General features: G+C 26.7%; 1 protein-coding gene across 1 annotated transcript in view; it reads left to right on the forward strand.

The window, feature by feature from the left end:
• Positions 1-734: 734 nt before the first annotated feature.
• The window catches only part of LOC117180264 (xaa-Pro aminopeptidase 2-like), a 33,032-nt gene continuing 8,319 nt past the window's right edge, over positions 735-25,447 (forward strand). Inside the window, exons 1-10 of the mRNA XM_033372668.1 lie at positions 735-815; positions 5,152-5,267; positions 5,694-5,876; positions 8,186-8,303; positions 8,387-8,500; positions 10,142-10,385; positions 15,080-15,200; positions 18,767-18,913; positions 18,995-19,208; positions 22,030-22,263. Coding sequence (XP_033228559.1) covers positions 746-815; positions 5,152-5,267; positions 5,694-5,876; positions 8,186-8,303; positions 8,387-8,500; positions 10,142-10,385; positions 15,080-15,200; positions 18,767-18,913; positions 18,995-19,208; positions 22,030-22,263 — 1,561 coding nt within the window. The 5' untranslated portion in view covers positions 735-745. The remainder of the gene's footprint in view (positions 816-5,151; positions 5,268-5,693; positions 5,877-8,185; positions 8,304-8,386; positions 8,501-10,141; positions 10,386-15,079; positions 15,201-18,766; positions 18,914-18,994; positions 19,209-22,029; positions 22,264-25,447) is intronic.

A 25,447-nucleotide genomic window follows, 5' to 3' on the forward strand; every position in this document is an offset into this window, starting at 1 on the left:
AATCGATCATTTGGTTGAAGATTCATCTTTGTAGGTTGAAAATTAAACTATTTGGTTAAAAATTCCTCTTTTTTTCTGAAAATTCGTCTCTTTTGCTTGAAAATTTAATTATTTGGGTTGTACATATTGCTATTTGGCTTAGAATTATTTATGATTTGTAGCTAGAAAACTCAACTATTTTGTAAAAAATTCGTCACAAGGAGAAAGAACAATTTCTTGAAAAGAGTTAAAGATTACAAAAATTTGAATATTGAACTATTCCATTAAAAATTAACTTTTTTGTTGATAATCTATATTTTTCTGTTAAAAATTCAAATTTTTTGTAAAATATTAATCTCTCTTGGTTAAAAAATTTAACTGTATTCCAAAAGATTCAAACTCAACCATTTTGCTAAAAATTCGAGATAAGAAAAAGGGGACATTTTTGGAGAACAGGGAAAAAATTGAAATTTTTTAAAAATCGGAAAAAGGGGACGGACTGTGATCCCTGCCCTTAGGTCTCTAATTGAAATAAAATTAAAATTTCAAGGTTGAAATGTTATTAAAAAAAATCTCAGTGATACATTTTTTCTAGAGCGCAAAAACAGAGCACCTAGGATCAAAGTGACCTTCGCAAGTGACGTTGGCCAGAGTAGGTCGTTGATGAAACTAATTCGCGAACCACTTTTGTATGACTCCCGGAAGATGCTTATAAAAGCACGACTATATGATATTAGCTTTAGTTTTCGTGCGACATTGCTTCAGAATGGCGGGATTTTCCATCTGCAGCTTATTATTACTCCTAACAATTTTTAACAGTATTTTTAGTGATACAAGTAAGCTATTTCTTCATTTAGTTTCCTATTCCAAAATATATCATTGATTCAGTGAATACATTTTTTCTTTTCTAATTCGGCTGAAAACAAAATTATCCGTGGAAAAACATTAATTTCCCCAAGTGGAAAAATTAACAATTTTCTAGTTCCATTTTCACAATTAAAAAGCAGTTTAAAATTTTAAGCCCTGAGTTGACTTCAAAATTTTATTAATATTCTCTTCCCTGAAATCCATGGTAAACAATTTAATTTAAACAAGAAAAAATCTGCCTCAGCCCGGATTTGAACCGGAACGCGTTCACTATCCATAAGTGGTGCGTTTATCAACTATAGCTCTACTCAAGAAGAGTGGTGTTCCCGGTTCAAATCCGGGCTAAGAAAAATGTTTTTGTTCTAGATATAAGACCAGTAATCGACACTATTTAATATTTAACATAAAAAATTAATTAATATCCTGATCAACAAAATAACATCACTCAAGAGTTATATAGTTACAGGGGCCGTCAATAAACTGCGTTACCAATTTGAGGGGGAGGGTCACGAAACATCACGGTTTTTACTTGTGGTGGAGGGAGATGATACATTTTTACGAAGTTTGAGAATATTAAGAACAGTCTTATCTTACGAAATCACTCATAAATGCAGACTGATTTTATAGAACCCAATAAGAAAATCCAACTATTTTTACTTGAAAGATTAAAAGTTTTTTTTTAGTTAAGAAGTCTATTATTATATTTTTGACTCAGAATTCATCTCTTTTTGCCAAAAAGTTTACTTTTCAGTTAAAAATCAAATTACAGTGAAACTATTCAATAGCCCTCCCTTCTATAGCCCTTTCGAGAATTCAGGCCGTGCCACATGTAGTTGTAACAGGTCACAGTCACTCAGGCGAGCACTCAAGCATGAACAAACAAAAGCGGAGCGGGTTATAATGAGTTAGTTCGCACCCTAGGTCAGCCCCAAAATTTGGTTCTATAGAAGAGTTTCACTGTATTTTGTTTAAAATTAAACTATCTGGTGGAAAAGTAATTTTTAGTGGTGGAAAATGAAACTATTTTGTTGAAAATTCAACTATTTTAGTTTTAGTTGAATTCAACTATTTTAATTAAATTTTTTATTTTTCTTAGTTGAAATATCAACTATTACATTCTTTATGGAGAATCCATTTATTTTTTAATTAATTTATTTTTTAATTCAACTAGTTGGTAAAAAGTTGAACTACTTTTAAAAAAATCCCTTGTTTTTATTGAATTGGTTGTTTTCTTCAGATAAAAATTAATTTTTTTATCTGAAAATTTCACTACTCCATTTTTGGTAAAAAACTTTTTAATTAAAAATTTCATTACCATCATAAAAATGTAACTATTTTATTTAAATTTTTTTATTTTGTTTTAAATATCAGTTATTATATTTTTTATTAAAAATTAATATTTTTTGGTTAAAAAATCAACTATTTAGTTCAAAGTTGAAATACTATATAAAAAATTCATATTTTTTGATCGAAGATTAATGATCTTAGTCGAAAGTTCAACTATTTGGTTTTAAATTAATTTCTTTGCTGAAAGTGTCACTGCTTTATATAAAATTTGTTATTTTTAGGTGGAAAATTTGACAATTTGGTAGAAAATTAAACTACTTGGTTGAAAACTAGCTTTTTGTTAAAAAATCGAATATTCCGGTTGAAAATTCACCTGTTTAGTAGATAATTCGTGGTTTTAACATGAAAATTAAACAATTGTATTTGTTGTTGAGAAATTTTCCTTTATAAGTTAAAAATGCAACTAATTATTACAAAATTAATTTGTTTTTTTCAATATTCGTCTTTTTGGGTAGCAGATTAATCCTATTTCTTTTTTTTCATTAAATTAATCTTTTTGGTTACGGATTCAACTATCTTGTTAAAAATGCGTCTTATTTGTTTCAATTCAACTGGTTGAATTTTTTTTAATTCATTTTTTAAACAGAAAATTTAACGATTCCTTTTTTGATAACAAATTTCTTTTTTTGTTGAAAACTTATCTTTTATCGTTGGAAAGTCAACTATTTGGTTAAAAGTTTATCTTCCTTGATTTAAAATTGATCTTCCTCGACTGAAAATTAACTTTCTTGTTGAAATTTCTTCTTTCTGGGTTTAAAAATCAACTGTTTCCTAAAATATTTAGCAGCTTAAAAATGTAAACCCTATCTTAATCTAAAAATTTGATGAATACCTCCTTTCTTGAAATCTCTGGTGAAAAATTTAATTTTTATTTGAAAAAAGTGTTATATATTCAATGGGGCTGTTCATAAACTACGTTGCTAATAACAGGGGGAAAGAACTAACATTACTGGCTTTGATAACAAACTGAATCAATGGAGCACAATAAGAAAATCCAAGGAAACTTAATCGTCTTAATTAAAACATAATTTTTCTGGTTGAAACTTCATCTATATTGTGAAATTTTTCAATGTCTTTTTTAAATCGTTTTGTTGTTGTTGAAGATTCATCATTTTATTTGAAATTTTCTTTCTGGGGCTAAATTTCTCTTTTTGATTTAAAATTCTTTTTTTTTAGAATTAATTCTTTTAACCGAAAATGTATCTATTCTATTTTTAGTTGAAAATTGATATTTTTAATCAGAATTCATCTGTTTTGGTATAAAAAAGTACTACTTACGTTGAATTACTTTGTAAAAAATACACTTTTTTTTGGTCGAAGATTAATATTTTTGCTTAAAAATCAACTATTCTGTTGTAAATTAACTTTTTTGCTGATAATTCAACTTTTTGATAGAAAATTATTTTTTTTGGACTGAAACTTCAATAATTTGGTATAAAGTTAAACTATTTGGGGCAAAATAAACTTTTCTGGTGATGATTTATCTGTTTGGTAAAATATTCGACTATTTGGTTAAAAATTAAACTATTTGTTATGAAATTTAACTATTTCGTAGATAATTAACTTTTTTAATGAAAAATCATATTTTTGGTTTGAAGGTTCATCTGTTTTGTAGATTATTCGTCATTGTGGCTTCATAATTAAATTATTTGATCAAAAATTAAACTATTATAAAATTTAAATATTTCGTAAAAAATGAACTTTTTTGTCAAAAAATCGTATTTTTGAGTTGAACATTCATATGTTTTGTAGATAATTTGTCTATTTGGGTTCATATTTAAACTATTTGATAGAAAATTACCTTTTTTGTTAAAAAGTCATATTTTTCAGTGGAAGATCCACAAGCTTTATAGATAATTCGTTTTTTTGGCTTTAAAATTCAACAATTTGGTTAAAAAAGAAGTTTGTTGTATTTCGTTTAAAAATTCATTTGCTGCGTAGGAGATTTATCTTTATTGTTGAAAATGAGAATTTAACTATTTTGTTAAAAATTCGTCTCTTTTGTTTGGAAATTTATACTTATCTGTTTGAAATTCAATTACGTGGCTAGTAACTGATCTTAATTAATGGAAAATTAAGTTTATTGATAAAACTCGTCTTGCTGGTTAGAAAATTAATCTTGTTTGTTTGAAATTTCATTTTTTATTGAAAACTTCTCTTTGGTAGTAGAAAATTAATGTATTTTGATAAAACTTGCATTTTGGTAGAAAATTAATCTTCTTGATTAAAAATTCCTCTTAGTAGATTAAAAAATCAGCTGTTTTCTTAAAAATCCAACTGATATTTTGTTAAAATCCTTTGTGTTTGAAAATTCATCTTTTATCGTTGAAAAGTCATCTTTGGTTGAAATTTTATCTTTCTTGGTTGTAAATGAATTTTTGTGTTAAAAATGAACTTTTCCATTGAAAATTAATATTTGTTGGATTGAAACTTCAACTATTTAATTGAGAATACATTGCAAATTCATCTTTGTCAATTGAAAATTCAAGTATTTCGTTAGAAAATTGATTATGTAGATAATTCAACTATGTATTTTGTTAAATTCATTTTTTTTTGTCGAAAATTCATCTGTTTTGCTTAAATTTTCAATTCATTTTTTAATTGGTATTGAAACTGTTCAGTTAAAAATAAATTTTTTGTCTCTGAAAATTCGTCTCTTTGTGTATCAAATTTCTTTTGGTTAAAAATTCAACTATTTTGCTCAAAATGCAGTATATTTCAATTCAAAATCTCAAAATTTTAACATAAAATTTAATATGGTACACATACACAATTGTATTAAAAAAATTTATTCCCCTATTTCCGTAAAAAATCACCTTATTTCCACTGCTTTTAGAGCCAACGTAAGAAGGAGTGGGGGCAGGGGCAAAAATAGTCAAAAGTTGGTAACATATTTTATAGGCGGCCCCTAAGCTCTTTAATTAAATATTTTTAATTAAGATAAAATAATGTTCTCAGATGTCTCAGCATCGCAGGGTACGGAAACAATATCAAGAAAAGTTTCCCTCCTGAGGGAGCAAATGCGATTGCATAATATATCCGCATATATCATCAGCGACGGAGATGAACATCAGGTTTAATCAAATTTTTTTTTTCAATTACTCTTGTTTGATCATGTCGAGTTAAAATACCGAAAATTGGGTCCAAGAGGAGCATATGGGGTGAATGGGGACACCCTTGACTCTGTATTTTTGAACGCGATATTTGCATCTCTTAGGGAAAAAATGTAGAGACTTGTAAAAAAATGTAAAATTTAAATTTAAAAACCTAGAAGAAACAATATCGGGGTTTAAATACAAAATTAAGGGTGTGCCGCTTTCCCCAACAGAAGCGCCACTTAGCCCCGGTTTTCGGTAGTGAATGAAAATTAAATTGGAATGCTTTCCTCTATTGTTAGTTTCCTCTAGAAAATTGCTTTATACGTCGCAGTTATTCTTTCACCGAATAATAAATTCTAAACTAACTTTAATATAATAACAAGTATTTTACGACCTACGCAGACTGATTACATTGTTGCTGAACGTGACAGAAGGCGAGCATGGATTTCCGGTTTCTCCGGGTTACAAGGGGACGCCGTAGTTACCATGAACAAAACTGCTCTCTGGACTTTGAAATCCTTGTGGTTCCTGGCAAAACAGGAAATTCCTAGTGATTGGATCTTGATGGAATCATGCCCAGGCCCGGTATTAATTGTACAATTTATATATATTTTTTTACTCGTGAAATTGAAACAGCACTAAAGATTTGAAAGAACTTTGAAAGTTTTGTGAAATCAGTTTGAATTTTTGTTTAATGTTTGAAAAGTGTAGTTTTTAACTTTTTCGCGGGGAGATAAGGCATTTTTATTGGTGCAGCATTGGAAGCAAGCATCAATCTGATTAGCGCGGTTTATGGGGTGTTGGACTAAAATAACCTATTTTCACATTTATTATTCAAAACGTGTTAAAAAAAATATATTAGAAAAGGCTCAAAAAGGTGTTCCGATGCTTAAAATTTCACTGAAGCCAGAATTCTTTAACTACGATATTGCGAATATGCTAAAAGTGGACATGCGGATGGTGACAAAGTTTTTCGCCAATTGTCAGTGAGATACATCGTTAGCCAATGTAACCACTGATTACCATTATTTTGCATTTTTTTCAGAAGTGATATATTCAGAAAATTGTTTGTACTTACTAAAATGTTGAGAATTTTATGCAGTATTTGAAAAATCTGTTATTTAAAATTCATGCAAAAACTATAATCACCTAAAAATCGATCTTCTTTCATTGAAAATTCATGTATTTTGTTGATAATTTGTCTTTTTTGGTAAAAAATTAATATTTTTGAATAAAAAATTTAAACTTTTGTTCGAAAATTCAACTTTTTGATTGAATGTTTAACTCTTTTCTTCACAATTATTTTTTTTCATTTTTCTTAAAAATTGATGTTTAAACTTTACAATTGATCATTTTTTGCTGAAAATTCATACAGATATAATTTTTTAAATTCTTAAGAAAATTAAATTCTAAACAAAATTTTAACAAAAAGTTCAATTTAAACCAAATTGTAACACAAAAATTGAATCCTGAGCCGAAAAAGAATAATTTTCAATTAGTTACATTTTTAATAAAAAAAGATTACATTTTTTTCAAATGGTTCAAATGGTTTCACAAATGGTAGATAAATTTTCAACCAGGAAGTTTAAGTTTATGTCAAAATAAGCGAGTTTTCAACAAAAAAGATGAATTTTCAATGAAAAAATTAAATTTCTGCCAAAAAAGACGAATTTTCAACAAAATAGTTATATTTTCATTTCTTTGCTCAAACTAGAGTCCTATAGGGAAATTATCATCATCATTTTAGATGAAAGTTTATGTCTGGTTCAAAATTGAACTATTTTACTGCAAATTCGTTTTTTTTCAGTTGAAAATTAATTTTCATGACTGAAAACGTAAGTATTGCTCTTTGGATAAAAATTAATATTTTTAATTTTAAATTTACGAAAAAATTCAACAAAAAGAGAAGAATTCTTATCGGGAAATGTAAATACATAGAATGATTTCTTAACAATTGTGATAAAAAGATTAAATATTTTTCAAAAGTGACGAATTTTCTACAAAATAATTAAATTTTCCACCCAAAGATATAATTTTTAACAAAAAATTTAATTTTCAACCAAATAGTTAAATTTTGTAATAACATAATTTAGGTTTTTTTACGAAATCTGACCAAACAGATGAGTTTTCAACAAAACAGTTTAATTTTCAAAGAGATGATATCGGGACTCAAATAATGTATCTTGAACAAGAACAAAACAGTCACATTTTTTAACCCAATAATATCCATTTTAACCCGAAAATATAAATTGTCCACTAAAAATTTAATTTTCAACCAAATATTTGAATTCTCAACCATAAAGATGAATATTCTAAATACTGAAAAATTACAAAAATTTACTCAACATTTTTAAAAATAAAAATTCTTAAAATACTTTGATTTTTTTTGTAATCTACAAAAAATTTCATTTTCTTTACATTAAATAAAAATATCTTCAAGATTTAAATTATTTTCGAATCTTCACAAAACTTCTTAAACTTCAAAATATCTTTTGAAATAATTCTAAGTTTATTAAAATTTTTTTAAATCCTGAGAAATAAAAAAAAAATTATCTTAAAATTTTCAAGATTCTATAGGCAAAAATCGAATAGGTGGCACCGATCATTTTTTGGTTACCGGTACCGAAATACAGTTTACATTTTTCTTTCATAAATAATGTTAAGGAACGTTCAGAAATAAATTTTATCATCAAATAAAATTACTTATTTGAAGATTTTTATTTGTTCAATTGATAGTGTAGAAAATTCGTAATCTAGATAAAAAATAAAAAATATGTTATTTTTATTATTATTGATAATCTAATCAAGTTTTCGATGACAATGTACAAAAAATCCCGTAAGTAGATTTTTTTAAGAAAATGATGTCAATATTGACATTATTCTTTACTTTAAAGACTTCAAAATATTTGCCAATAGAGGCTTGGCTATTGAACGAACTTGAATCCGGAAGTAGGGTTGGTGCGGATCCAAACGTGGCCTATACGCAATGGATCGAGTGGGATCAAAAACTGCGTAAATATTATTTCAAGAGATTAAAAATCATTAATTCGAATTCCCTTCCATTGTCTATCATTTTCTTATATTTTCAAACGCAGGATGGAAGAATATCTCGCTTGTAGCGCTGGAGGAAAATTTAATCGATTTGATCTGGAAAGATCAACCCGGATTCCGAAAAGATCCACTCTACGATTTACCACTAAAAATTACAGGTAGGTATTTTTCTTAAAGTGGAAAGAGGTAAGACATTCCCAAAAAGGTGGTTAAAAATTTTATTTTCTCAACCATAGATACTTTATTGTTTTTCATTATTATTACTATTATATTACAGGGTGGTCCATTTTTTTCGAATTTTTACTTTTTTTAAACTTTATTCACGAATCGTTAATATTCGGCGAATCGAGATGAAATCCAAAATTTTTCTTCACAATTAGCCATAAAATACTAATAAAAACAGCTGTTTAAATATTACCTCGCATAAATCTGTTTTATGGGGTCCAAAAAACACCATTAGTATTACTTTTTTCATAATTATGTCGAAATGTACTGTTTAAACAATTATTTATTATTGTTTTTAGCAATTTTATCTTAGAATAATGCCAGAAAATTGCGGATTTTTCTGAAATGTTTACATTTTCTTTGATTTTTTAGTTAGGATCAAATAATAAATAGTAGTATTAACTTAAAAATAAATATAAATATTTGTTTTATTTCATAATAAATATATACACAAAAAAGGAAGAGATTGTTTAAAAAATAATTCTCTCTAGTGTTTACTCCTTATTTGCTCATTACTAAAAAGCCAAAGCAATTTTAAAATTTGCAGAAAAAACCGCAACTTTCTAGCAATTCTCTAAGAGAAGATACTTATAAACAATGAATGGTTGGAACCAGTTGTAAATTTTAGAAAGAACTGCAACCTTCTAATATTAATTAAAGGGAATATTAATAAAAATAATAATCAGCTCTTTAAATAAATATGTTTGTTAGCTTAAATTAATTATTAACTCACTCTAATTGAAAAACGTTTCTACCAAAAAAATAAATTTTCAACCAAAAACATTAACTTTCTACAAAAACGATGCATTTTTAACAAAATAAGGTATTTTTTAAAAAATGAGGTATTTTTTAAAAAATAATTCAATTTTTAACAACAATAAATTCTAAATTAAAGTTAAATTTAACCAGGAAAAAATAGTTTTCAACATCATAGTTGAATCCTTACGAACACCGAATTATTTTAAATTAAAAAAATGCACTTTTAACCAAAAAGATGACATTTTCACGAAAAGAAGAATGTTCAAACATTTTTTAAAATGACTCGAATTATTCCTAAAATTTTGAAAAATCACTGAAAATAAAAAATTTCCTTGAAATCATCCAGAATTTTTTATGTTTACAATTTTTTTTGAAATTTAAAAAAAAATCTCTTTCAAAATTAATTTGTTCAAACGAAAAAAAATTTATTTAAATTTTCCCAGGACTCTCATGAAAAGTTTTGGTTTCTTGAAACCTTGTAATAGAAAATTTAATTTTTAAACACAAAATATTAATTTTCAACAAATCGTTGTAGATTTTTACAACCAAGTAAAAGAAATATCAATAAAAAGCTATACAAAATTTTAAATTGCAGAAAATTATAATTTATTGCTAATTTTTTTTTATTTTCTACAAGAAAATACAAGGAAACATGAGCTATTTGTATTCCATTTTATTTTTTTGTTACATTTAAATATTTTTGTTTGAAAACCTACATGTTTTAACAAAAAATTCTAGTTCTAGATATGTTGTGATTTATCGTAAATTTTTTCTTCTCTAGGCTGATTAAATAAAACTGTTTATTTCTCTGATAGGACAAACTCAGGAAGAAAAACTGAAGTTGATTCGCGAGGACATGGCAGAATTAAAAACTGATCTCTATGTAGTGTCTGCTCTTGATGAAATTGCGTGGATTACAAATATGAGAGGGACCGATATTCCTTACGTCCCAGTTTTTCGATCTCATATGCTGATTGGAAAAGATTTCGCAAAAGTTTATCTTCCTCCAGAAAAGCAGAGTTCTAAAGTCCTCAGAATTTTGAACCTGGCAAATATAGCGTGAGTATTCATTATTTTTCCCTATTTAAAAATATAAATCAGCATTAATGAGGGTAGCCACGAAACCTACAAACAATTCAGGCTTTTTCCTCGTTTAGCCGGTGAAAAATTACATTTTTCCGGTTTATTTGTAAGCGTGTACGTTAATAATTGTTCAAGGCTAATTGCTTTATCATATTCATTTTCAAAAGAATTGATCATTTTAGAACTAAAAGGTAAATTATATAATGTAAATTATTGTAAAAGTGATTTCGGACTTCGTTGCCAAAAATGTTCTCAAAATAGGGGAAATAGGGTGATTTTTCAAGAAAATAGGGAAACAACAGGAGAATTAATTTTTTTAAATAAAATTTATGTACGTAATCATATTCCTGAGATTGTATGTCGAAATATATTGCATTTTCAACAAACAAGTTGAATTTTCGACAAAAAAAGATTAATTTTCAACCAAAAAAAAATTTTCAGCAAAAGAGTTGAGATTTTTAGCTAAAAATGCAGTTGAATTGTCAACACGAAAACCTTGTTTTTTAACAAAAAAGTTAACTTTAACCAAATAGTTAAATTTTCAATCAAATAGATTAATTTTCGACCCAAGTGATAAATCTTCAAACATAAAAATGAATTTTAAACAAAGCATTCCATCTTTCAATTAAAAGTCAAATTTTCTACAAAATAGTTGCACTTTCAAACCAAATGAAGCAATTTTCGAGAAAAAAAAATATATTAAATTTCAACCAAAATTAGTTACATTTTTAAACAAATAGTGTAATTTTGAAGCTAAAAAGACAAATCTTTTGCATTATAACCAAATTGAAATGAATTTTTCACAAAGAAATATTTAAAAAAATGTTAGTGCTAGACTAAAAGATAAACAAAATTAATATTCAAATTAGTTGAAGCAAATAGTTAAATTTTGTGCCAAATTTTGGAATTTTCAAGTCAAAAATAAGAATTAGCTACAAAGCAATTGAATTTTTAATATTTGCAACCAAATAATTGAATTTTCGGTTAAAATTATGAATCTGCAATCAAAAAAATGAATTTTTAACACAGTAGTTCAACTTTGAAACAAAAAGGGGTTCTTTCTACCAAATTGTTGAATTTTCAAACCTAAAAGACAAATTTTTTACAAAGTAGTTAAATTTTCAATACGAGAATTTGACTTTTCAAGAAAAAAGTTTATTTTTAGCCCAATAGTTAAATTTTTAACTAAGTTGTTGAATTTTCAAAACAAAAAGACGAATATTTAGAATATAGTACAATTTTCTACTAAGAAAGATGAATTTTAAACCAAAAAATCTGCCCGCTAAGTGGGCACACTCTCATCGCGCGCTGCGCGTGCGGCTCGCAGTTTTGAGTGCGCCTAGCGCGACTGTTGGTTCTCGCGCTTCGCGCTCGATGATGTATTTATATCGGGCTTCGCGCTCGATTATGTATTTACCTCGCGCTACGCGCTCGGTCTTTATATTTTCGCACATTCTTGTGCAAACCTTTTAAAATTAAGACTCAAAACATCCACCACTGTATTTTTGTGATTGTGAATTCTCTTTCGTTAAAAGAGCTTAGCTCAAGAGTTTGAGCGCACCTATGGCATGCGACTGATGGCAATCGCACTCCGCTCTTGGTCTTTGCATTTCTCCCGCATTCGTGCACAGACCTTTTAAAATTAAATGTCAACGGACCGAAAAATGTAATTTTGTGATTTTGAACTCTCTTTTGTTAAAGCTCTTTTGGCTTTAACGAACACATTCTCATCACGTATCGCGTGCTTCGTACTCGATTTTGTCCAACATGTCATCTTCTCTACATTATACACAACACTTTTATATCAATTATAATACATTTTTTATGTAACTCAGTCTGGAATTGCTTATTGAAAAATTGCAAAAGAAAGAGCAAATTGTATTTATCATGATTTTTTAAAATATTTGTTTCTTATTGGGTTTTAAATTGTATTCTAAGCTGCGCTGAAACATGTATCATTTCAATAAATGTATATCATTACAATTCATATTATGCATACACATTGAATCATACTAATTCTTACTTCCTTTTTTTATAATTGTTTTTATTTTTAATCTTGTTTTTTACGATTAAATGAAAACTACTGCGCATCTGCATATGGTCTAATACAGGAACCTATAGTATATAGGGTCCTATATAGGAGCCTTCGTCTATTGAAAAATGATTAATAATAAATTTATAGATCTTTTAAGGCGAACAAATTTTGTCTGTTAATTTTAGTTCATACCTTGTGTCGTTTTTTCAAACAAATTTAATATTTTTATTTTGAATGTTATTTTTTAAGACTAAAGCAAAAACGACTTGTCCTATCAAAAATTATAGCTCTTTTTTCGATGAACAAGTTGTGTCTTTTTTTTCGTAGCTTGTGTCCAAAAGTGATTCATTATAAATTTGTAGTTCGTTCCAGTGCGCGTAATTTGAGCTTTTTCATTTTCCTCGCATCTTGTATAGTTTGACAAAAAAAATGGAATTTTTTGATTTTTTATTATTTTTAGTGCGATCAAATTTGGAACATTAAACTTTTCGACCAAATTGAAAAAGCGGTTATCATAATCCTGTGGGGCTTTTAAAAAGCAACGTTTTTCTTCTCTTGACTTTTTTTCGTGTCATGCGTTGTTTGGCTTAAAACGTTCATTTTAGTTTGTTTTTTTGGATATTGAAAATGCTATAACTCTGGTCATTTTTGAATTTTCGAAAAAAGTCATGAGGATAAATTGTTCAACTTTTTAAATACTATCAATACCTGTAAATGTAATTTTTGAATTTTGAAAAAAGTGGTTTCAAAAATATTCAAAATGTGCCCACTTTTTGAATTTCCATCTAAAATGGCTGGCTAACGAACTTGACCTTTAGTTTAGGACACTAAACGAGTGTATAAAAAGGGCAATCTAATAGATTAATTTTTTCAAAAGTTATCGTGTTCACAGACAAACAGACATGCAGCCACAGGCAGACAGACATACAGACAGACAGACGCATTCGTAAAAACCTGTTTTTTGGTTTTAGAGGGTCTCAAAACGTGGACATTTGACAAAAACTGGGGGGGGGGGGGTCAAATTTGACAAAAATCTAATATCTTCTCTGATGAGAATGTAAAAAGATTATTTTTCTACCAAAAGTATAACTTTTAATAAAAAAAGATAAATTCTCCATCAAGAAAGATTTTTCCATATAACAGTTGAATGATCAGAAATATGACTTATTAAGAAAATTGTTGTATTTTTAACAAAATAATTACATTTTCAACCAAATCGTAGAATTTTTAACCGAAAGGTATAAATTCTAGACCAAAAATATGATAGTAGATTTCTCAATTTAAAATGATCAACTTTTAACAATATAAGATTAATTTTTTACAAAAAGGCGAATGTCTAACAAAATAGATGAAATCTCTACAAAAAATATAATAGTAGACTTTTCAATTCAAATTTCAACAAAATAATTAAATTTTCAACCAAATAAGAGAATTTTAAACCGAAATGTATGAATTCTTCTGAACCAAAAATATAGTAGCGGACTTTTTTATAAAAAAATTAATTAACTTTCAACCATAAAAGATGAATTTTCAATGCAAATGGATCAATTTACTGTAAAAAAACGAATCTTCAATGAAACAATGGAATTTCTGACCAAAAAATGACTTTTTAACTATAAATTGTTCGTGGATTTTTGCGACCCTCAGTAAAATGTTAATTTTTTGGTTTTGTAAACCTTCTTCATCATTTACGGAACCCAAAGCCACAAAACTAAAAAATTAATATTTTTAACTACAATTGAATTTTCAACAAAATAATTGAATTTTCAACCTAAGATTGGGAATTTTAACCAAAAGACATGAAATCTCAACCAAAACTATAACAAATAAAAAGAATTAACTTTCAACCAAAAAAGGTGAGTTTCTGAGCGATTAGTTCAATTTTAGGCAAAAAAGTACATTTTCAACCAAATATAGTAAACTCCCACCTATTCTGACGGCCCTGAAACGTACACGACCAATTGTTTTAAGGCTGGATGGCCCCCACCTCTACCGCGAGTCTTCAGTTATTTTTGTCAAGCGACGTTCATTAACTGCCTCGTCCTTTTATAAATGAGGGCGCTCAGAGCAACTTTTTCAATTGAGCATTTGCCGAAAAGCGCGGGTCGATTTAAAATCAATAAATACAATCAATAATAATCCTGGTAAGTACACCCCACTCTTTCTGTGGTAATTCCTAAAACTGCTGGCTTACGCAGTTTCTCAGCTCAAGGGATGAAAGACGGTTGTGAATCTTGTCTGAAAAACACCAGCAACGTAGCGTACAAGCGCAGTGCTCAACTACTCGCATGCGGAGCTTGCGCAATATTATGCATTCTAATTGGAAATGGTTCAGACGGCCCGGATTCGCGCAATTGAAATAGTCGCGGGCCGTTAGACCGTTTCCGCAACATGCATGGCAGTGTTTTTCAAGTTTTTTCAAGTGTTTTTGTTGACGTATATAACAAATTACCAAGTAAAAATCAATGTAATAAAATCAAAAAACGCTAAAAAATTTTCGCAGAATAGTGTGTTTTCTAACATGACGTCGCTTAAAATTCCAGACTTATTCCCGGTATTCAAGGTCAGTGGCCATCCTGATTAATATTTATGAATCTTAAAAAAAATATGAATCATTTCTTTTTTTCCCATACAGAGTGTTTGATTATGACCAATTCTGGATGGACCTGAAAGCTTATTCGGAACAAGCACATGCTATTTTACTTCCAAAGTCATACAATAATGCCTTGGGAGTTAGTTACAAGATATTCGATACGGTAATCGAATAAATATGTAGATTTTAAGAGACAGGGTAGCTACAAAACCTCAATTTCGAAATTCCCTGAATTTACCTAACTTACTTGACCAATTTTTCATTTACCCTTACCGTTCGAAAAAAATTTCAGGCATAAAAAGCACTTTACACGTAGAAGATCAATAATATTAATACAAAGAAAGGTTTCTTTCTCAATTTTTTTAAACCAATTATTATATGAGGTCATCCCCAAATTACGCAAGACACACAAAAAAAAATTAATTTTCAACTAAATACTTGAGTTTTCAAATTTAAAAAATCAATTTTGTACCAAAAATGGATGACTTAAATTTTCAGTTAAAGCAATTAATTTTCAACTGAGAAAAAAAGAAAGGTTTTAAGAGAAAGTTAAATTTTTCAATAAATAAAATATTTTAATATGCAATCAAAAACAGTTGACTGAACAAGAAAGATTTTTTAAGCAATAAAGAAAAAAATCTCATACAAAATGATGAATTTTATAGCAGAAAAACAAATTCATTTTTAACGAAATATTTTGATCTTTAACCAAAAAGATGATTTTTTTACCAAACAAGACACATTTTCAACAAGATACATACATTTGCGACTAAAAAGTGAAATTTTTAACCAAAAACTTTCAACAATGTAGTTTAATTTTCAAATATTACAAGAAAATTTTAACAAAAAACCGAACATTAAATTGTTCTATTTTCAGTTTCAAAAATTAATTTTTCACAAAAAAAAAAACAAATAATGATCAACCAACTAGGTAAACTTTTGTAAAATGATTTGATGAAACAAATTAATCCTTTCTTCGACCGTTGATATTTATTGATTTAAAATTCTTTATGTCTTACGGTCCAATCGTAAATCGAAAAAATAAATATGAGTCAAAAAAAACAAGTTCTTCGAAACTCAGATATTTATTTAATAGAAAAAACTCCTTTCAAAACTTCTTGACGTTTCAGTACACATGCGTACCTTTTTCAAAGGTTCTTAAACCTGAGTTGATGGTAGTTTAAATAGTCAAACAGATCAATTTTCAGTCAAATAAAAAAAGGAACATTTGAGTCAATAGTTTAAAGAAATTAATTAACTTAATTAACTTGTTTTTTTGACTCATATTTATTTTTTCGATTTACGATTGGACCGTAAGACATAAAGAATTTGAAATCTACGATTTGAAATCAATAGGTAAACTTTTAACAGCAAAAAGAAGGTTCTTCACTAAAATGCCAAATCTTGAAAAAAAACAAAACAAATTAACGTTAAAAAAAGTAGTTTGACTTTCAACTAAGTAGTTGAATTTTCAAAAACAAAAAGATAAATTCCAAGCGATAAATTTAATAGTTGATATTTCATCTAAAAATATAAATTTTGAAGAAAAAATGGAAGAATTACATTTTCAGTTAAAACAATTATTTTTCAGTAAAAAACGACGGAATTTTCAATAAAATAGTTAAATTTGAAAACAAATATTTTAAGCTCCAATCATAAATACTTCAATTAAACAGAAAAACGAATTATTCACAAATTATTTAGTTTGCAACCAAAACAGACAAATTTATCAATTAAAAAGAGGCATTTTTAACTAAAGAGTTGAATTTTCATGGAAGAAAGATTTTTTAGCTCATAAAGAAAAAAATATCCAAAATGTTGAATTTCAATGCCAAAAAGACGAATTTCCTGCAAAAAGTTTGAGTGTTTATCCCGAAGATATGAACTTTCTAAGAAAATAATTAAATTTTCAGCAAAATGTATAAACATTCAATGAAAAATAAGTCAATTTTAACCAAATATTTCAATTTCTAACAAAAAATATGAATGTTCTAACTAAAAAGACCAATTTTCAGCAAAATACATTAATTTTCAACAACAAAAAATTAACATTATTAATCAAAGTAGAACATTTGAATATTCAGTTGGAAAGATAAATTATTAACAAAAAAACGGATCCTCAACCAATTGAAATAAACCTTCGATGAAATTATTGAATTTTTAACCAAAGAGATGAAATTTCATTCAAGCAGATTACATTTTTATCAAGGAAAATAAATTTGCGACAAGAAATATAATAGTTCAATTGTCAGTTTAGAAATTAATTGTTAACAGAAAATAAGATTTTCAAATATGCAGTTGAATTTTGGAAACAAAATTTAGGATTTTCAACTCAAACAGGCACAAACTGAAATGATTTATTAAAAAAAAAATTATTTTCTTTACAAAGTAGTTCTACTTACAACTGATCAGCTGTAGTAAAAAAATGATTTTCTACTCAAAAATACCAACTTTCAACAAACTGTATGAAATTTCAATTATTAAAGATCAACATTAAACAAAAAATAGAACATTAAATTTTTAGTTCGGAAAATAAATTTTTAACAAAGAAAAAAAAACACATTTTCTACCAAATATATCGATTTTAAAAGAAACCAATGAAATGTCAACCAAAAAGTTAAATTGTAAATTAATAAGATTACATTTCTACCAAAAAAGTCCACTTTTCCACTAAAACAGATTTTTAATCAAATAAAATAAATTTCCAACGAACCAAAAAAATAAATTTTTAACGAAGAAGATATAATAACAGTTAACTTAACTAATAACAGTTAAATTCAACCAAAAAGAAGACTTTTCAAAAAAATAGTTAAATTCTCAACAAAAACAGATTAATTTGAACCAAAAGCTTGTGATTTTAAACCAACAATGATTCTGTTTTTACCAAAATATATGAAATTTCAAATAAAAAAGATAAATTTTTAACCAAAAATAGAATAGTTAAATTTCCAGTCAGAAAAACACGTATTTTAACAACAAAAAACTCATTTTCAACAAAATAGTTCAATCTTCACTCCAAACAGATATTTCCAATTAAAATTAAATAGGGTAATTTTCAGTGAAAAAATAATTTTTAGTAAAAAACTAATTTTCAATAAAAAATATAATTTTTAGTAAAAGAATTAGTTTCAAATAAAATAAAATTAATTTTCAACAAAACAGTTAAATTTTTACCATGAATATCTAACATGGAATAGTTCAGTTTTTAGCACACAAAAAATATTTTCAAGAAAATAGTTCAATTTTGAACAAAAAAAGATTTTCTAATTAAATAATGAGTCATCAACCAAATAAATTTAAAAAAAAAGTAATTTCACTTTCAACTAAGTACCTGAATTTAAAAAAAATGAACTCATAAAGAAAGATGTAAAAGTTGATATTTCAACTAAAAAAGATTTAAATTTTAAACCAAAAACCGTCGAATTCAACAAAAAAGAGGAATTTTCAATAATATATATATATATCAAAAAAATTTATTTACAACCCAAAAAAATGTTGCATTTTTCACCAAAAAGAATGACTTTATACAAAATTATTGAAGTTTCAACAAAATAATGAAATTAGCTTCAGTTTATCGAAAATACCCTAACTCTGGCAGGTTTTCTATGACATTCCGTGATCGGTTTTAGATTCCCTGATTGTCCCTCACTTTTTGGATTTCCCTCACCTGTAGCAACCCTCACAGATTAAAAAAGAAGAGAAGCTCTTGTTCAAAAATGGTTTTTACAGATACCTCGAGAGAAAGTTAGAAGCAAAGTGTCACCAATTCTTTTACGGAAAGATAGAAAAAATTTTGCCGAAATCGCTGGAATGAAACAGGCTCATTTGCGAGAAGCAGTCGCAATGACCCAGTGGATGATGAAAATGGAAAATGATGTAAATAAATAGAATTTCATAGCTCATTCGATCATTTTTGGATCAATTTCATTCAGATTTAAAATTTCCTTGAAATTTCAGATGGAAAGCAACAGTCTTATTCGCGAATCAGATGCTATTGAACGACTTCGAGAAATCAGATATAAACAGCAGTTTAGTAGAGGCGAAAGTAGTGAATGTGTCGCTGGTTATGGACCTAATTCAGCTAACTTTTTTCATATTCCGAAAAATAAGTCTGCGATTGAAATTGGGAAGGATAAAACATTCATGGTCACCACTGGTGGTCAATATGATGGTAATAATTAGATATAAAGGATAGTACTATAGCTATGCCGATTCTACATAACTTACCTACCGATGGTAACTTCGCATTAGACAGGGAACTTTGCTCGGTCGGTAAGTGACGTATAATCGGCATAGCTACACTACTCAGATTTAATAATATAGAGAAGGGTAGGTAAACTTTTTTCTTTTAAATGGAACTGGAAATATGTAGAAAAGTGGCATATTAGAACCCTGAAAAAGTATACTTACTTTGGAATCGATCGATAAACATTTTGGCTTTGCGCGTTAATAAAATGTGTGTTGAAAAAATTCTTGTTTTCGCAACTTTGATATTCTCGTGGATGACAATTTTTTATATTTCTGGAGGCCATAAACGATTCACCAAATTTGTGCAGATTTTTGTTTGCAGCATTTCAATTTTTCAACAAATTTTCAACAAAATAGATTAAGCTTCAATCAAATAATTGAATTTCTAACATAAATAATACACTTTTTAACAAACAGATTACATTTTTATTAAAAAAGACGATTTTTGCACAAAGTACATAAACTTCATACTAAAGAAGATAAATTTACAATCAGAAATAAAATATTAAAATTTTCACTTGAAAAAGTTAAGCTTTAACAAAAAAAAAAAAAAGAATTTTTCTCAAATAGTTAAATTTTCAACCAAAAGCATGAATTTTAAAGCCAGAAGATTAATTTTGTATAAAAAGACGAATTTTCAAACAAACTGCATGAGTTTTCAACAAAGTAGTGAAGTTTTTTATTGAAAAAGTTAAATTTCCAACCAATAGTTATATTTTCAAATAAAAGAAATAAATTTTCAACAAAAAAGGGAAAAATTATATTTTTAATCAAATAAAATTGAATTTTTACTGAAAAAAAATTTAAACCAAAGAGACGAGTTTTTAAGGAAATAAAAAAAGTTAATTTTCAAATAATAAGATTATTTATCTGCCAAACACGACGAATTTTGAATATACTACGGGAACCTAAAACTTAAAAAGATAAAAAAATTGAACAGTTAAATTTTCAATTAAAAAAATTAATTGTCAACCATAAAACCAAAATTGTCAACCCAAAAAACTGAATTTTCAAACAAAAAGTGAGATTTAAACAAAGAAGGTGAATTTTCTACCGTAAAAGATACATTTTCAAACAAAAAATATGAATTTTCAACCAAAATCATTGAATTTTTATTTATAAATTATAACTTCAAACAAATAGTTAAATATTCAACTAAAAAAGATTAATTTAGACCCAAAAATGGATACATACAATGGATATAAGTTTTTATAACAAAAATTTCACCCAAGAAGATGAATTTTTAACTAAAATTACACCTTTACAACCAAAAAATGAATTTTTAACATAGTGTAGTTCTAGTTTCAACCAAGTAGTTGAACTTTAAACCAAAATAAATTAATTTCCAACTAAAAAGATTAAGTTTCTTGAAAAAAAAATAATTTTTTTGCAGAATACATTGACTTTCAACTAAATAGTTGAATTTTCAGCCAAAAAAGATTACTTTAAAATCAAAAATCAAATAGTTCAATTTTCTGTTAAAAAAAAATAATTTTTAACTCAAAGGTTGAATTTACAATCAAATATTTGGACTATCAATACAAAATTAATTTTAAAAAAAACAGTTAAATTTTTGTCCAAAAAAGAGGAATTTTGAACAAAATAATTAAATTTTCAACCAAATGAACGAATTGAAAAAAGGATTAAAAAACAACCAAAAACATTTGCATTTTCAACCAAAATGTTGAAGCTCCAAACAAAAAGGACAAATTTTTTCTAATACAGTTAAATTATCAGTCTGAAAAATTAAAGTTTTGACCAATCAATCATTTGAAATTGAGAAAGATAATTTGTTTAACCAAATAGTTGAATTAAAAAAAAGAAATTAATTTTTAACGAGACTGTTGCATTTAAAAACAAATAGTTGGAAGAGACGCATTTTTAACAAAAAATAGATCCATTTTTAATTAAATACTTGAATTTTTGTACCAAAAAGATAAATTTTCTGGAAGACAGTTTAACTTTTAACAAAAAAGATAACTTTCAACAAAATAGTAGAATTTTCATCAAATTAATTGAAGTTTCAACCAAATAGTCGAAAACATGATGTGAACACAATAATTTAATTTGAATTGAATAAATTTTTAATATTTTCGACGTAAAAATGTCAAACTGTTAAGGCTTACAATTTGAAAAAATTAATACTTTACATACGTATTCACGAATTTAGAAATTATTTAATTTCAAATGTTATTAATTTAACATTTTCAACGCATAAAGCTTGAATGATAAATTATTCAATTTATAATGTTCTCAATTAAAATGATACCATTTTTAGGTATATATTTTTTGGTTCAATGGGAACTAAGAATAGTGTACTTCTGAGAGTTTAACTTAGAGTTGAATAATTTTATAATAATCAGTATTTAAAATTCAACAATTAAAAATTGGAAGTGTTTAAGGCTCTAAAGACTTCACACTTAGCGTCCTGATTAAATAAGCTTTTATACTAAAACTATGAAAACTATAAAAATTCCGGACAAGAAAATAATTTCACTGTCATTTTTTTGGCTTTTTCCGGGTCTCAAAAAATTGCAGCTGATTTTAGCTCACGCTAGTTAACTCTGAGAAAATTGAAATTTTTAATAAAATTTTAGTTGCACAACTGAAAAAAGGTGAAATGGGGACACATTTTCAAAGTAGGTGAAATAGGTGACACTCTGTGATGTGCGGTTATACGAAAACACAAAAGACTTTTTATAAAATGAAACTAATTAAAATGATACATTTATTTTTTATAAAAGATGGTACAACACGAATAGCAAGAACTCTGCATTATGGAATACCAACTGAACATCAAAAATCGGCATATACAGCTCTATTGGCAGGTATCATTGATCTCGTAAAATTAATATTTCCATCTGGAACTTCAGCCTGCACGACTGACATTGTTATACAGATGCCTCTCTATAGAATAGGACAAGAATATGAATACGAAACTGTTCAAGGAATCGGCGCATCGCTTGGTGTCTATGAAGGTACAAATTAATTATTAATGTGCAGAATCCCTGAAAATAAAACCAAGAATACAACGATCGAATTTGGACAACCACCATAAAATTTTTCGATTTGAACCAACCAAATCCCCTTCCTTCTCTTTTTTATTCCTTTCGTCTCTTTTATTTTGATTATTATCAAATCACAATAAAAAAACATTTATAAAAAAAGAACACATTTGCGTTTATAAGCACATCAGAAATAGAGAAAGTAGGATAGAAAATTATTATTATTTATTTAATTTTGTTGCCTTGATAAGAGTGCTGTATGAGTTCCGAAACTTTGGTGATTATTTTTTACAACTGTTTTTTTTGTTGTGATTTGGTAAGAATAAAAATAAAAAAGACGAAAGAAATAAAAAAGAGAAGGAAGGGAATGTGGTTGGTTGTCTTCTCATTTTTCTTTCTGTCCTAAAAAAGAAATTTTTTCTTTTCTTTTTTAGGAAAAAATAGTTATATTTTTTAAATTTCAATAAGAACATTTTATGGTGGTTGTCGAAATTTTGTCGATTGATTCCTGGTTTTATTTTCAGGAATTCTGCAAATTAAGATTTTTAGTTTGATTTTAATCTCATTTAAATTTCTTTAATTTTAAATTAATAATTTTTAATTTTTGATATTTGCAGGCTTCAAAGAGCTCTATGGAACATGTTATGGTCGCAAAACTTAATTTTCAAAATTTCCTGATTTTCCCTGACTAATTTTTCCTGGCAATTAATATTCGATGATCAGAATCTTAACACTTAACCCTGGGCGTGATTTAATTTTTGCACTATCATGGACCGGTTTTTCCCTAGGTTTTCTATTTTCACGGTCAACCAAAAGTAACATATTCATACTCTCCTCAAAACACAAACATTTATTTTAATTCACGACGTTTACTCTAAACATTCTTTAACACAACAGAGCAAAACATTGCAAAATAAATTTTGTTTTAACTTAAATTTCCACTAAAAAATATCAATTTTTTACAAGAAAATGGAAGTTAAATTTTCAAATAAAAAGATTAATTTTCTACAAAAAAATGCAATTTTTCAACAAAACACATGGATTTTTAACGAAATAGTTGAATTTTTAATTAAGAAGGTCAAATTTTGAACCAAATAGTTAAATTTTTAATTTAAAACCTAATAATTAGCAACCGAAAATAAAATAGTAACATTTCAAGTTCAAAAAATTAATTTTAAACAAACATAAGAGTTTTCAACTAAAGCAATGAATCTTCAACTGAAATAGTTTAATTTGAAAACAAAAAATAACTGTACATAATTAAATTTAAAGTTAAAAATACTAATGTTTAACCGAACCGCTAATTTTCAACTACAACTATAAAATTTGTAATTGGAATAAGTTAAATTTTCAGTTAAAAAAATTACTTTCAACAACAAAAAACTAATTTGGAAAAAATTACAGTTTCAAGCAACGCGATGAATTTTCAAATGAAATTGTAAATATTCAACTGGAATAATAATAATAATAATAATAATAATAATTAGTCAAAAAATGAATGTGTACCCAAAGACATGAATTTTTGAATAAAATAATGGAATACTCAGCTGGAATAATAGGTTGCGATTTTAGTTTAAAAAAATGATTTTCAATAACAATAATTTTCTACCAACAAAATATGTGAATTTTCAATGAAATAGTTGAAATTGTAATTAAAAATGACACATTTTCATCTAAATTGTTGAATTTTGAACTATAAAAGACCAATTTTCAACTAAAAATAAAACAGTTAAATTTTCAGTTAAAGAAATTAATTTTGAATCAAACTGATGAACTTTTTTTCAGTTTAATTTTTACGTGCAAAATATCAAGTTTCAACCAAATAGTTGAATTTTCATCAAAACGAAGAAAATTAATTTTTAACTAAAAAAATATAAAATCGCAACGAACAAAGTAAAAAAATTTCTATTATAATTCAGAAATAATTCTTCATTGAAATACTACTTCGGCTCTAAAAAATGCTTTAAGTACTTTCTTTATCTAAAATTTAGAAGAGGGAAGTTTTAAATGGTGACGAATTCTAAGTTTTTTAAATTCCTTTCTTCTAATTCCGAAAAATTAATAATTAATAATAATTCTTTTTAAAAAATCCTAGTCCATTAAAAAAATGTTATGTTTTGAGAGAAATTATATTTATTTACCGAAACTTCCTGTCCTGAAATAAAAACGATAATTATTTTCTAAAATTCCCTGTTTGAAATCAGATAAATGAGGAGTAAGCGAGTAAAATTTGATAAATCCGTTTTTTGACAAAATAGAGAAAATTATTGTTACCGTATGTTGCGGCTAACATCATTTCGATTTATTAATTAATAATAATAAATGAATATCAATTAGTTAATAATAATTAATTATTCATTTTAATTAATTTTTTGTTATGAAGGTACAAACCCACTTGCTTTGAACTATTTTTTCTGATTTATATACCGAAAATTAATTTTATTGTTAAATAAAGAACAATATATCACTTTTAAATATTTTCTTGTAATTCAAAGTCAATACAAATGATTTAAATGGCAACATTGCTTATATATTATTGTTGCTACATATTGTAAAAATATTTTGACGGAATTATCGCTATGCAGTAATAAATCGGATTACTTTGAACTATTTTTATTGATAATTTAAATCTCAAAACAAAAATTGCTAGAAAAATTTGAAGAATTGCTTTGTTTTTTGATATTTTTTGTCATATCTACGATGCGAAGACATAAGCCATTTTATAAATGCAATTTTAATGCCAATAGAAAGATTTCATTGCTAATGTATATATCTAATGAAATAATTTAAAAAAAATTTGTTATTTGTCCTGGTTAAAATGACAGGTTGAAATCCAATTGAAACCGGAAAGGAACCGGTTACATACCCTTTCGGTCCTCACCCTGTTCTATACGGTTTTTATTTGGTCTTTAACTTAATTTTGTGAAATCTATCTCGGTCTATCCGGTCCATATCCGGGAAATGGTAATAAAAAATAAATTGTTTAAATATTCTACCCGCGCCCACCCGGGTTTTATCTGGTCAATGGAAACAAAATGAAAATAATAATCATATAATTCGGACATGTTGAGAGAATGCCAAATGAACGACTAACGAAACAAGTGTATCAAGGTAAAGTAAATGGCAGCGTGCCCAGAGGTAGACCGCGGAAAGAATG

Source organism: Belonocnema kinseyi, chromosome 9 (genome assembly GCF_010883055.1).
Source record: "Belonocnema kinseyi isolate 2016_QV_RU_SX_M_011 chromosome 9, B_treatae_v1, whole genome shotgun sequence".
In the NCBI taxonomy this organism is placed as follows: Eukaryota; Metazoa; Arthropoda; class Insecta; order Hymenoptera; family Cynipidae; genus Belonocnema; species Belonocnema kinseyi.